Source organism: Orcinus orca, chromosome 9 (genome assembly GCF_937001465.1).
Source record: "Orcinus orca chromosome 9, mOrcOrc1.1, whole genome shotgun sequence".
Taxonomy (NCBI): Eukaryota; Metazoa; Chordata; class Mammalia; order Artiodactyla; family Delphinidae; genus Orcinus; species Orcinus orca.
Window position 1 is genome coordinate 69,622,540 of NC_064567.1, and position 12,437 is coordinate 69,634,976.

Below are 12,437 nucleotides of genomic sequence, written 5' to 3' on the forward strand. Positions count from 1 at the left end.
CGTCATCACGTGCCGAGAGGGTGGGGCCCTCAAGGGAACTGTAAGGAAGGGCGGAGTCAAATAGAATGGGGCGGGGCTGCTAGGGGCGGCGCCGCGAGAGGCGGGACCACGAGGCGGGGCGGGGCCAGAGAGGAGTCGGGGGCGTTTCTGCCATTCAGCCGGTGCAAGCGGCGGCGGGAGGCAGCGCCTGTCGAGTCCCCTCGACGCTAGGTTCCGAGAGCGTTACTGGGACCACCGGCTCAGACCAGAGGCAGACGCGTGGTCGAGCGGAAGCTGGTGGCACCGAAAGCGGCGGCCGGAGTCCGAGCTCCAAAGGCGGGAAGTACCCGGGATCGGGGAAGCCCCGGGAGCAGCGCGGCGTCGCCTCCTTTACCCAAGGGGCCGCGGCGACGGTCACGGGGCGCGGCGCCAGAGCGCGCGACCCAGGCTGGGATTCCAAACAGGCGGCCCAGGCTCCTCCTCCATTCGGGCCGCCTCACCTGCGGGCAACGCTGCGCCGCCTCCGCCCGTATAGACGGCACCTGCGTCGCCCGGCTCACCGGTCTCCGCCCCTCGACCGCCGGCGCCAGGCCCGGGCGGCGCACTTGGACTCGGGGCTGCGGGAGCCAAGGCTCTTGGGGTGCGGCGTCTTTGCCACCGCCCGGGGAGGGTGCAGGTGGAGCGGGCGCGGCTGCGTGGAACCCGGCGCCGGCCGCCGCCGCCGCCGCCGCCGTCGTCCCGGTCGCCGCCGGGTCCCCGGGACCGGGCTGTCCGCGCCCGCGCCCGGGGAGAAGCCGCCGCCAGCCGGGCACCATGAACAGCAGCAGCGCCAACATCACCTACGCCAGTCGCAAGCGGCGGAAGCCGGTGCAGAAAACGTGAGTGTCTGGTGCGCGTCCTCGGCGCGGGGGTGGGCGCTCAGGCGCGCAGGTGCCGGAGGCCGCCTCACCCGTGCCCATATCCCCGCGGCCTGGTGATTAGGTCCCTTCCCCACGCAGTCCGTGGAATCGCGATTTGGAGGCCGGTCGAGAAACCCAGGCCTTGGGTTTTTCCGTGTTTAAAGATTGCATTTAAAAAATTGTGCCCCCCGTTCCCCAGTCTCCAGGGCACGCGCACCCTCGCACCCCCACCCCCACCCATTTGTAGCACTGTTCACTGTGCTATGGTCCTAATTTGTTGACAGCTCTGGTCTGCCCTGTGGGGCTGGCTGGTGGATTAGTTAACCTAAGCCCGTCTTGAAATCCCCTTTCACATTTAATATCCTCCTCGGTTAGGTTAGAGGACGGTCACCATTCTCACTCCTGATGGGGGGAGATGCTTTTAGGAGCTAAACACGTGCTGTCTGCAGGAAAGGGAATGAGTGTTTCTGAAGGTATTTTTTAGTCCGGTGCAACTGGCTTTCTGTTGCACTCTTTACTTATTTGGCAGTAATTTTGTAGCGCTCAGCGTGAACGCATCGGTACAATGTATAGAGATGGTAGCAGTTTTGAGTGAGTGTAGTAGCCAGAATACAGTAACGGATTTGTATTTTCAGTCACCTTTTGGGGGAGCTTTCTTATCACTTTGGGTCTGTAAATGATTTGGAGCTGGAATTATTGAAACAGACGTTTTCATTCTTAGCATCTTTCTCTAATTCCCTTCTCCCTCTACTTCCAAGTTTAGTCAGTTCTGATAGATTACAAACTTAGATTTTTTGTTTGTTTGTTTTGGTGGGATATTTGTGTGAGGTGGCAAATCCTTTTTTTTTCAGAAAAAAGAAAAATCCGTGCTTGAGACAGATTTACTTTTGTGAATTGGCAGTATTCATGTGTTTATTCCTAATTATTATCCCTGAGTTATTTTACTTCACATTTTTCAAACTTTCATAAACAACTTTCAGAACACATTAAACAGTTCCTCAGAACAAATCAGAAGTGTGCATTTGGCTTAAAACTTAATTTAGGTCACTAATCCAAACCAGAAAAATAACGGTTTAAGATTCATATTTAAGACCAGTTTAAAAGTTTAATTATTCTGGAGTTTTAATTTCCTTTTAGAATTTCAGTGATTATAGGTCTTCAGATCTAGACTTGGCATTAACAGAGGATATTCATCTATAAATAGACTGATTAAAATTTGGAAGACTTATCCTGCAGTGTGGCCGACATTAGGAATACTGCCGAATCAGCAGTTTTTGTCTTGGCAGTTCTGTTGACATTGGTTTTCAATACTTGCGTTTTAGAGTGGTTTCTTATATAAAAATGTATTTGTCTAATTTGACTTTGTCCTTAGTGGTTATTTAAAATTGAGAGGCGTCACAAACGCTTCTATGTATTTATTAATACACTGGTATACTTGGCATTATATATAATAGAGTTTTATCATAGGTGTTATGTATATGGTCACATAACCTGAAGATGCCCCTGATGGATTTTAAGTTACTGCATTTCAGTCAGTGTGTTACAGAAAGACCTAGATGACTTTAATAGAATGCTTTAATTTTTATTCATCATAAAGTTTAACATTTTTGGCTTCTCGTTAATGTTTTATTAAAGATTTTTCCTTTAAACATAGTACTGTACATTTTATTTACGTAAGATGTACCTTTTATTATTTTATATTAGCATTTTAATATACTTTCTAAGATGTTAGTATATTTGTATTTAATAATCTCTAATACAATACAACTAAAGCGTTTCTACATTCACCCTTATTTTATTTAGTTAGTATAAATGTTTATCAGATCTTTATTGAGCATCATGCGTTGCTTTTAATCATATAAATGCCTTAAAAGGTCACTGCTCCATAAGAAAAGCCTAGTGCTGGCATTTACAGAATCACATGAAATTGTTTATAAATTGTTTTTACCAGAATGAAAAAATGGTTAACTTAAAATGCAGTTAATCAAAGTCCATTTTAAGAATGGAGCCATAAACCCAATATTAAGTTTAATGTGTTTTTTTAGTTAAATTACTAGTTTGTGGCTAATAGGCTCTATAATATGTTGGCACATTGTCAGAAAAATTCATCTTGTTTGAGCTGAAAATGTTATTGAGATCTATTTAACTTTGACCCCTTAAGTCAGCCATTGTATCTTAAAGAGAAAATATGTTGTAGCATAATTATAGGACTGTTAAAAAGATGGCCATTTAAATATACAATTCCATAAAATTTTGGAACCAAGTGTGTGACATACTTTTAAGCTGAAGCTCTTCCAATCTTCAATGGAATTTATTAAACGGGATCAACGCCCCCTAGTGGCAAAGTCCAACGTTGAAAATTATCTTAGTACGAAATATATTTTAAACGTGTTAAATTTAATCCCGCTAAAGTATCTTGTACATAGTAGACACTCAGTAAATGTTTCTTTTCTTTTCGGAGTAATGAAAGCTAGAAGATTAAAGGATATGAAGCAACCTTGCATCTGATCCATGTTCCTAAAGAAATTTTCAGATACCCTTAGGAATAGGTTCTACTGTTTCCTTACGTGTTCCTTAAAATAACCCTGCTCAAAAAAAAAAAAAGAAAGAAAGAAAGAAAAAACAATTTGTTTTTACTTAAATCCTCTTCTTGTTTTATTTTCTTTGGAGATGAAAGCCTTTTTGTACATTTCTTTAATTACTTTGCTGCATGAAGATAGGTGAAAAGCACACTATTGAATTAAATAGAGTCTGGGTTTCTTTTCCCCTAATGATAATAACTTTGGATGTATTTTTTCAGTTTTTAAGTTCTATTAATACCTAAAAAGTTTTAGTGGTACTTCAATTTACCATATTTTTAGAAAATTAGTGCTGAATATTGGCAAATAATAGGTGTTGAGTAAATGAAATCTACACTTAAAAATGATATCAGTAGTGGTGGTGATCAAGCCAGCCATCATGAAGTGTCAGAGTTAGAAATAACTTCTCAGCCTTAGTTGACCCTTTTTACTTTGTTAATACACTAATAACATTAGTATAAAGGCAGTGCCTTCCTTGCTATGTTTGCTAAATTGCTATTCATTCTATTTAAACCTAATGAACCTCACTTATACAATACCTACTTAGTTGAATAAAATTATGTTTTACTGAAAATGTTTGATATAAACATACTATGATAAAATTTCCTAAATAGCTTCTAAAATAAAAATATATTGTTTCTCCACTGTTGTTTTTCTTTCAAATAAGCTTTGTTCAGATAGTTTATACATAGTGACTATAAAGGCTCTCAAATATTGGACCTATGAAATAAGTAAGTGAAAGTGATTAGTTATTGGTAACATTTATACAAATAAATGGTGTAAAGAGGAAACAGTGAACACTAGTTGAAGAAGAGCTAGTTCTAAACTAAAATTGAAAAAGCACTAGCTCTAAACTAAAAGATGAGGTCTACTTTTCTCACTTGTATAGGTCTTGGCAAGTGATTGACCAATAAGGCAGGCAGTCAACACCTACATTGCCACTCTCACAACTAAAATTAGCAGAAGAAGAGTATTTTATAAGCTGTAAAGACTTCTAACAGAAATATAGATTCTACTTTTTAAATAATTTCAGCTTACATTATCACAGAGCAATCAATTCTCCTGTGAAACAGTAAGAGGCAGTATATGATTGCATTCTCAATTGTGGGTAATGAAATGTACTACTCCACTGGTGAAAAAACTTACACAGTACATGCTTATTGGTGCATATAATTTAGACACTTACTTAGAAATTAGTACCATGCAAATCTTTAACAACAGTAGCTTTCTACTTCCACTCTTCTTTTAAAATTGATATTTTTGCATACTGGTTTTATATAACAAAAAACTACTGTTTGTTAGTACTTAATTGTGACATAAGCATGCACAGTGCTTTACAGACATCATTTTATTTCATTTTTGTAATAGTAGTATGAAAAGGTATTATTATTTCAGCTTTCCAGATAGGGACCTGAGGTTCAGATTCAAAATTGTTAGGTAGTAAATGAAAGGATGAGTTTTAATATCAGATTCCAGGTCTTTTGGCTCCAAAGCTTACGTTCATTCCAACTTCGCAGTGCTACCCAGGTAAGTTCAGTGATGCATATGGTACACCCACATACTAGGGATTTCCTTAACGCTCACTGTTTCTTCTCAAATAGTGTTCTGAATAAATTATTTCCCTTTGCCCATACATGATTTGTGCTTGCTTGACTCCATACTTGCATTCATGCCCTTTCTTCTTAGAGTCTTTTCCTCCTATTTTCATTGATGTGCTAGCTACCTCCCCTCCTTTAAAACATTGTTTTCAGTGGCTGCATGGTACTCCCTTCTGTTAAAGCTCTGTAATTTATTTTGAGGCGGAAATTCTGTTATTTCCAATCTTTAAATATTTCAACTAGTATTTCAGAGAATACCCTTGAGATATGTGAATTTCTATGTAAATTTTTAGTTCATTCCTTAGGAAAAATTCCTGTAAGTGGAAATTTGGGTACAAAGATATGATATACTTTTATGGTTGAGCCTAATATTATGCTCTGAAACATGCTGTCAGATTACTCTGCAAAAAATTTCCATTCCTATTGGTAGTCTGTAGGAGTGCCTATATCCTTGCATTTTTGCTTTAAAAATATTAATTGTCAACTTCATAAGCCAAAAAAAATGGGGTAGATAGTGGAACTTCTATGTTGGGATTGTATGTGTGGAATAATAGTGAGTACATTTGCAGATTTTTCTACTTGAGATGTCCTTTACATACTGATTTTCTTTGTCGTATGTTTTTCAGTTGTTTTTCAGTTTGCTCTTTTACCTTATTTTTAATGAAATACTATTTTGAAAAGTATTCGTTTTAAATAACACATGCACATGAAAAAGTCAATAATGTGTATAATGTTATCTTAAGTTTAGCATAGTAGGCATTATCTGTTGATGTTTTATTGTGATAGTTATGGTTATTAGTGCTATTTAATCTCTCCTCACCTCCCAGTATAATTTTATCACAATTTTGGATTAAATTCACATGCAGTGTTTCCTTAACTGTAAGTATTGTTTATTGCCGAGTTAAGTAATATACTATGATTACATTTTCTTTTCTGTTCTCCGTTGTCATTGATTTCACTTTTTACCTAATTTTCATCTTCATATTGTTTATATCTGGGTTTAGCTGTGTCTTAGGTTTATCCAAGACAGATTTTGTGTTTCTATCTCTGTTTTCCTTGTTTGGCATGATCTTCCAGAGAGAAGGGTAGTTGCAGAAAGCCATGTACTCTGCCATCATGAAACTGGAAGTGATTTACCTATCTTTAAGACCTGATGTAGAAACCACATTTCCATGAAACCTTCCCCCATTACTCTACCTGTATGTGAGCTCTTACCTTCCTGAACTCTCCGGCATCACTTTTATGGCATCTACATTATTGAGCAATACATTATGTTTGATTTTTGGCTTGTTATAGAATGTATCTCCTCCTAGTAAGAAAGACAAGCTCTGTAAAGATAGGTCTACTTTTTATTTGTCTTTATAGCAACCAGAGCTTCCTAGTACCATATACATAGTAGGTATTTGAGAATATTTACTAATTTAACAATTGGCCACCAGTTAAAATTTTTCATGTTTTAGTGATGTATTCTCTGTGGGTTCCAAGGGAAATACAAAGAAAAAAAGTGTATATTTTAAAAAGAAGAGGAAAAAGGGAACATTCTTAATGATTTTTTTCCAGGATTTTGGAAGTAACAGTGATTTCTAGGGCATATTTCATGTTCCAGTTTTCATTGTTAAAGTCTTGTGCTAAAGATTATACGCCGTTTGTACCTCATCACCACTCCTTAAGCATAGCAAACGAGGGAAAGGGAAGAACCCATCACAATTGTAGAGCGGCTGCAGGAGAGCGACTGAAGAATTCAGACTCCTTACAAGTAACTGCCAGCCAGAATTCTCCGAAGGTTTTGTAGACATTTTTTTGCTTCGCATAGGGGAGTAAAATATCCAGCTGTATTCCGAGTAACAGTGAAATTTGACTTAATTTGTGTCACAGATCCCCTCTCCAATATCACGTTAAGTATACAATTTATGATGATAAACATTCAGCATTTATATTCAGAGATAAATAAGTATGCACTGAAGCCATGGGGAGGAAATGAAGAATGAATGGGTTTAAGAGTTGGGCTTAATGGGGTGTACGTGGTATGGTAGAGAGATTTATCGAGAAATACTTCAATTTCCTAGCTGTTGGAATGAGAGTCATACCATAATAGATGCAGAGAAGTGGTGCCCAACTTCTGAAAAATATGAATGTAAGGACATTCAGGTACAGGGGCTGGAAATAAACAAGTTACTGGTAAGTAGACTGAAGCAGTGAGAGTAGATTAAATCACCCACAGGAAAAAGCCGATAGGGCAAAAAACTCAGTACTGTGATAGGTAATCTTCGTTAGAAAATGCCACCTTAATCTAAGGATTACTGAAACTTTGTCTTTGTGTGTCATTTTGAGGTTTTATGGTAAATGTCATAAAAATATAAACATTTACAATTACAGTAATTTATGATTAAACTGGATTGTTATGTTTTTCAACTTTGTTTCAAACCCTGAGCACAAGTGATGAGTCTAAGAGACATTTTAGCCTGGGATATTAAAAAGGTATTAAAGAGAGCATGCAAGCTGGCACTGGACATGCTATTGGGCTTGTTACTGCCAGTACTTATGGCATGCAGGGCTTCTAAAACAGGAGCATGGCATGCAGTCAGCTAAAGTCTTGCTTTCACAGCAATTTTGATTTACAGGTTGGGACAAGATTTTTGAGGTTAAGGTTTAAAAAAATAATAAATTGTTCCTTTCCCTGATCGACATCTACAGTCTCCCTATTTCAGGAGGTGTCTGAATTCCAGATATCCCAAATCCAGTCTTGCAGGGACACTTATTTACATTTCAGATGTAGACTTTTGTTTAAATAGATGGCTGGCAGTATGTTTGGCATAGGTTTAAAGACAATACGAAAGTAAAAGTACCAGCGTAACTCAGGTGTAATTGATGTAGAATTACTCTCTATTTTTAATTACTTGGTGCATCTTTAATAGGTGTGGATAAGTATGAAGTATTTTCACAAAATAGTTCTGAATATTTCTCATAAAATCGGTGAAAAGGTGTCTCAAATCTATGACTTCAGCTTTAACAACAGTGGATTCGAAATGCCAAGTCCAGTGGGTACTTCTCAGCCCTGACTTTCCTTAATAACTTGGTGCATTTGACTTTGTTCTGTGACCTCCAAAATATTCTGCCTGGGTTCTTTTCCTATCTGCCTTATCATTCCTCCTCCGTACTCTTTGCCCGCGGCCCTTTCCTCAACGTTATACCTAAATGTTGGCATCATTGAGGTCTGTCCTCAAGTCTCTTCTTTCTTCGTTTGGCATACTTTCCATTAGGAAATATAGTTGTGATCCTAAGCTACGAATCCCAGTCATTTGCAACCTCTCCTCACTCACCGTTTTCCTCTCCCTTACTTCCTATATCTAGGAAGTCAGCACGTCAGTTTAGTTGACCGAACACTTGAGTCTGGCTAGGTACGGAGCTTTGTGGTAGGTACAAAGTGCTGTGTTTAAAAATCTCAAGCCAGGCCTTACTTGTTATCGTCCCACTATCACTCCCTGTGGCCAGGCTGCAATCATTTCCTTTCTGGACACTTCTGATCAGCAGCCATTAATTGAGAGTCCACTCCGTGTCAAGTACTATGCTAGGCACTGGAGATACAAAATGATTAAGTTGATATTGTAATAAGAGAACAAACAAGTATATGCAATATAGGTTGCATAACACTTGACTTAGGAAATTCAATCTCAAGCTAAATATTCCATAATGTGCATAATAATACATTAGAGCTGTGGACAGTTTTGCATTGTGTATAGAAATAGTCTCATCTAGTGCAGGGTTGACTACTGCAAAAAGCCAGCGCAAGACAGGCAGCAATATCGCATGGAGGAACACCTCTAAACCTCTTTATCCTACTTTTATTGTTATTTCTTTTTGTGTCCTAGCAGCTTGTCTTGCTTCAATGTTTGTGTTACTGTCTTCTCCCCAGTGTTTTATAATCATTACTGGAAAGCTACCAAGAGTGCACGACTAGATTTTATTTTCAATTACGGGAAATGCTGTCTGCACAGAATATTCCTTAATGGAATGGTGCTTAAGGCATTTACATAAGATGCATAAAGTACAGTAGTCACCTGGGAGGAATCCAGTGGGAGTAGGTCAGGGAAGACTCTACAGTAAAGTGATCTAATTGAGCAGCGCTTTGAAGCTGGTTCACTGCTCAGTGTTGTGTGCTTGGCACGTGTGGTGGGTGGTCACTATTTACTGAAGGAAGGCGGCCCTAACCAGCTTCCCCTTCTCTCTCTTTACCCTGTGCTTCACAGATAGGCCCTCTCACAGTTCACCTTTCCTCAGTTATGCCGCCTCCTGAAATCCTGTTCACCTTTCAAGATGTAGCTCAGATACCACCTTTTCTATAAAAATCTTTTTTCAAGCAGTTGCTCACTGAACTCAGCTCCCGTCACACTTTTTGAGTATATAGGAGAAGAATGTTTTCCTGGACCACCCAGGACATAGGTGCAAATAAATATTTGCTTTAACAGGTGATTAGTCAGTAGACAATTATTCAATGAGGTAGACATGCATTATAGGTAAAAGTTGAGATTCAGTTGATTAATTGGAGAGGTGCAGTAATTAGGTATGACTTGAATTTGATTATACACGTGACCAGGGAAAATAGCTAGAGAAATAGTCACCAATTTCTGTTAAGTATGTAGTTACATGCATAGTCTAGAGGAAGTATCTACTGACTTATTTTGTATATATGCCACTTTATCAGTTTCTTACTCTTATTTTTTGTAGAAATAACGTGAACTGTAATAGAAAAAAATAGAAATAGACAAGTTCTGAAGAAATTACTGGGTAGGGACATTGAAAAAAGCCTGTTAAGTTTTCATATTACTTTCTATTATCTTTTTGCATAAAGTATTACTTCTTCATGTTCATATAACATTGAAAACATGTTGTCGAGAAATGCTTTGATTGAATCAAATTAACAGCATTATACTCAAGCCAATTTCCACTCTTTCAGATGAAATTAATTTGAATTATCAAAAATGGATTTGTCTTCTCAGTAAAACTGGAGGAAAAAAGTCTTCATCATAAGAATGCTCCGGCTAATTCTTTATTTTTCTGGCAAATGGTGGGGTACAGAGACATGATCTAAAAATTACTTTGTTTGGTTTTTTTAAATTAATTTATTTATGCTGTGTTGGGTCTCCGTTTCTGTGCGAGGGCTTTCTCTAGTTGTGACAAGTGGGGGCCACTCTTCATCGCGGTGCGCGGGCCTCTCACTATCGCGGCCTCGCTTGTTGTGGAGCACAGTCTCCAGACGCGCAGGCTCAGTAGTTGTGGCTCACGGGCCCAGTTGCTTCGCGGCATGTGGGATCCTCCCAGACCAGGGCTCGAACCCGTGTCCACTGCATTGGCAGGGAGACTCTCAACCACTGCGCCACCAGGGAAGCCCCTGTTTGTTTTTTTGATATCTTCTCTTTTTATATTTCAACGTTAGGTGTCTGATGATCTGTAAATCCACTTTAATGAATTTCTGTTATGAAATCCTGGCTAAGGCTTTTGTGTGAAGTTCAGTTTCTCATTTCTGAACTCAAGTTCTACTCCTAACCATAAGTATCATTTTTCTCAGATGAAAATCATGCTAAATGTTGGGATTTCATTGGATTTTCTAATTGAGACGCAAACTATGATGGCTAATAATTAAGAAGGATTACTGGCCAGTCATAAAAGCAAAATTTGCGGGCAATTGCTGGTAAACAGTTAACCTCTAATATTTGTCACAATTGACAAATATCAATAACTAAAGTCAAAGTTTTTCTCGCCTTAATATCGGAGGACCCCATTAGATGGCTGGAGGACCCTGTGGAAATGCCACAATGGCTTTGAGACGTCACTGACAGGAAAGTGTTAAATATAGGAAGCTGAGGATGATGAAGAACAGCTTTTTATTTAGGGTCGCTCCTGTTTATTTGCAACATAAATGATGCTAAGATGATTTTTGTGGAAGATAGCAAAGGAGGCATAATTTTCACATAACTTACTGCAGATTTCTTTCTTCCCCCTAACAATAGATGTGTTTGAAGGGGAAAAACTCCTAATAGATTTGTTAATTGGGAATCATGTACCACAAATGTATGAGGGGTACTCAGCATTTTCCTGTGATGGGTTCATACGTTTTTAATAAAACATTATGAAGGAGTTTACCCATTCCCTTGTTTTTCTTAATTAAGATATGAAGGGAGCATTTTGAAAGGATTTATGTAAACTTGAAGTAGATTTTAGATGTTTGTTTTGTTAGAAAAATAGTTGAGGAGATGTTATAATGTGATCAGAATTTTTTCTTTATAGATTTTAATGTATTTTATGGAATTTTGTTTGTTTTTTAGTGTCAAGCCAGTCCCAGCTGAAGGAATCAAGTCGAATCCTTCAAAGCGGCATAGAGACCGACTTAATACAGAATTGGACCGTTTGGCCAGCCTGCTGCCTTTTCCACAAGATGTTGTTAATAAGCTGGACAAACTTTCAGTTCTTAGGCTCAGTGTCAGTTATCTAAGAGCCAAGAGCTTCTTTGATGGTAAGACAGAAGGGTTTAATTTTTCTACAGTCGCTTACAAAATACTTATGTTGAATACGGCTGTTTCTGCTTCTGTGTTGAAAAGTGCAAAAATTAGCCTTACGTGAAAAAGTTCTGTTTATTGCTGGATAGTAAAACTTAGGTAGCAAAGCCAAATTTTTAGTATTTCTGAAATCAGTTTTCCAGATTGATTCATCAAACATATGCTGCCACTTAAATAATATGTGGTGTCATTCTTTGAAAATAGTAACACTCATATTAAGAAGGACACTTTCTGGTTCTTCTCCTTTCTACTCAGTGTTTTAAGGTCTTTTTTTTTACTGGAAAGAATAAAACATATTAACTACTATGATATATTTTTGCTGGATTTCCTTCAATATGTTTCACAGATACATCATTTTGTTTATCCTTTCAAAGTTATACTTCTACTGCTTTATATTAACTATATGTTTGCTCCAGGAAAATGTAATTAAAAATGTTTTTTCCATTGGAAAGAGCATTTTGTCACTGGAGTCAGTAGAGTTGGATTTCAGTCTCCATTGTGCCACTGACAACTATTTGACTTTAACATGTTAGCATCAGTTTACTGCTTTAAGCTAGGGATTTGAACTAGGTGATGTTTGTTACACTTTAATTGCACAGTACATCATAGTCATAAATTATTTTAAATGGAAGTTTTTGTTTGAAAATAATGCTTCAGTGTGTCTTCTCATGTAAAATAATTCCTCGATTTCTCTTTTGGTCTGTTTATATGTCAGAAATCGATTTTTTAGGAACTGTTCCGTCTTTTAAATATACCATGTCATTTTACCCATAGTAGTAAAGAATTAATGATAAAATCTCAGTGACATGTCAGTGCTCTTAAACTTTA

General features: G+C 38.4%; 1 protein-coding gene across 1 annotated transcript in view; it reads left to right on the forward strand.

The window, feature by feature from the left end:
• Positions 1-650: 650 nt before the first annotated feature.
• Positions 651-12,437, forward strand: part of AHR (aryl hydrocarbon receptor) — a 50,809-nt gene continuing 39,022 nt past the window's right edge. Inside the window, exons 1-2 of the mRNA XM_004263467.4 lie at positions 651-857; positions 11,379-11,566. Of these exons, the coding sequence (XP_004263515.1) occupies positions 793-857; positions 11,379-11,566 (253 nt within the window). The 5' untranslated portion in view covers positions 651-792. The remainder of the gene's footprint in view (positions 858-11,378; positions 11,567-12,437) is intronic.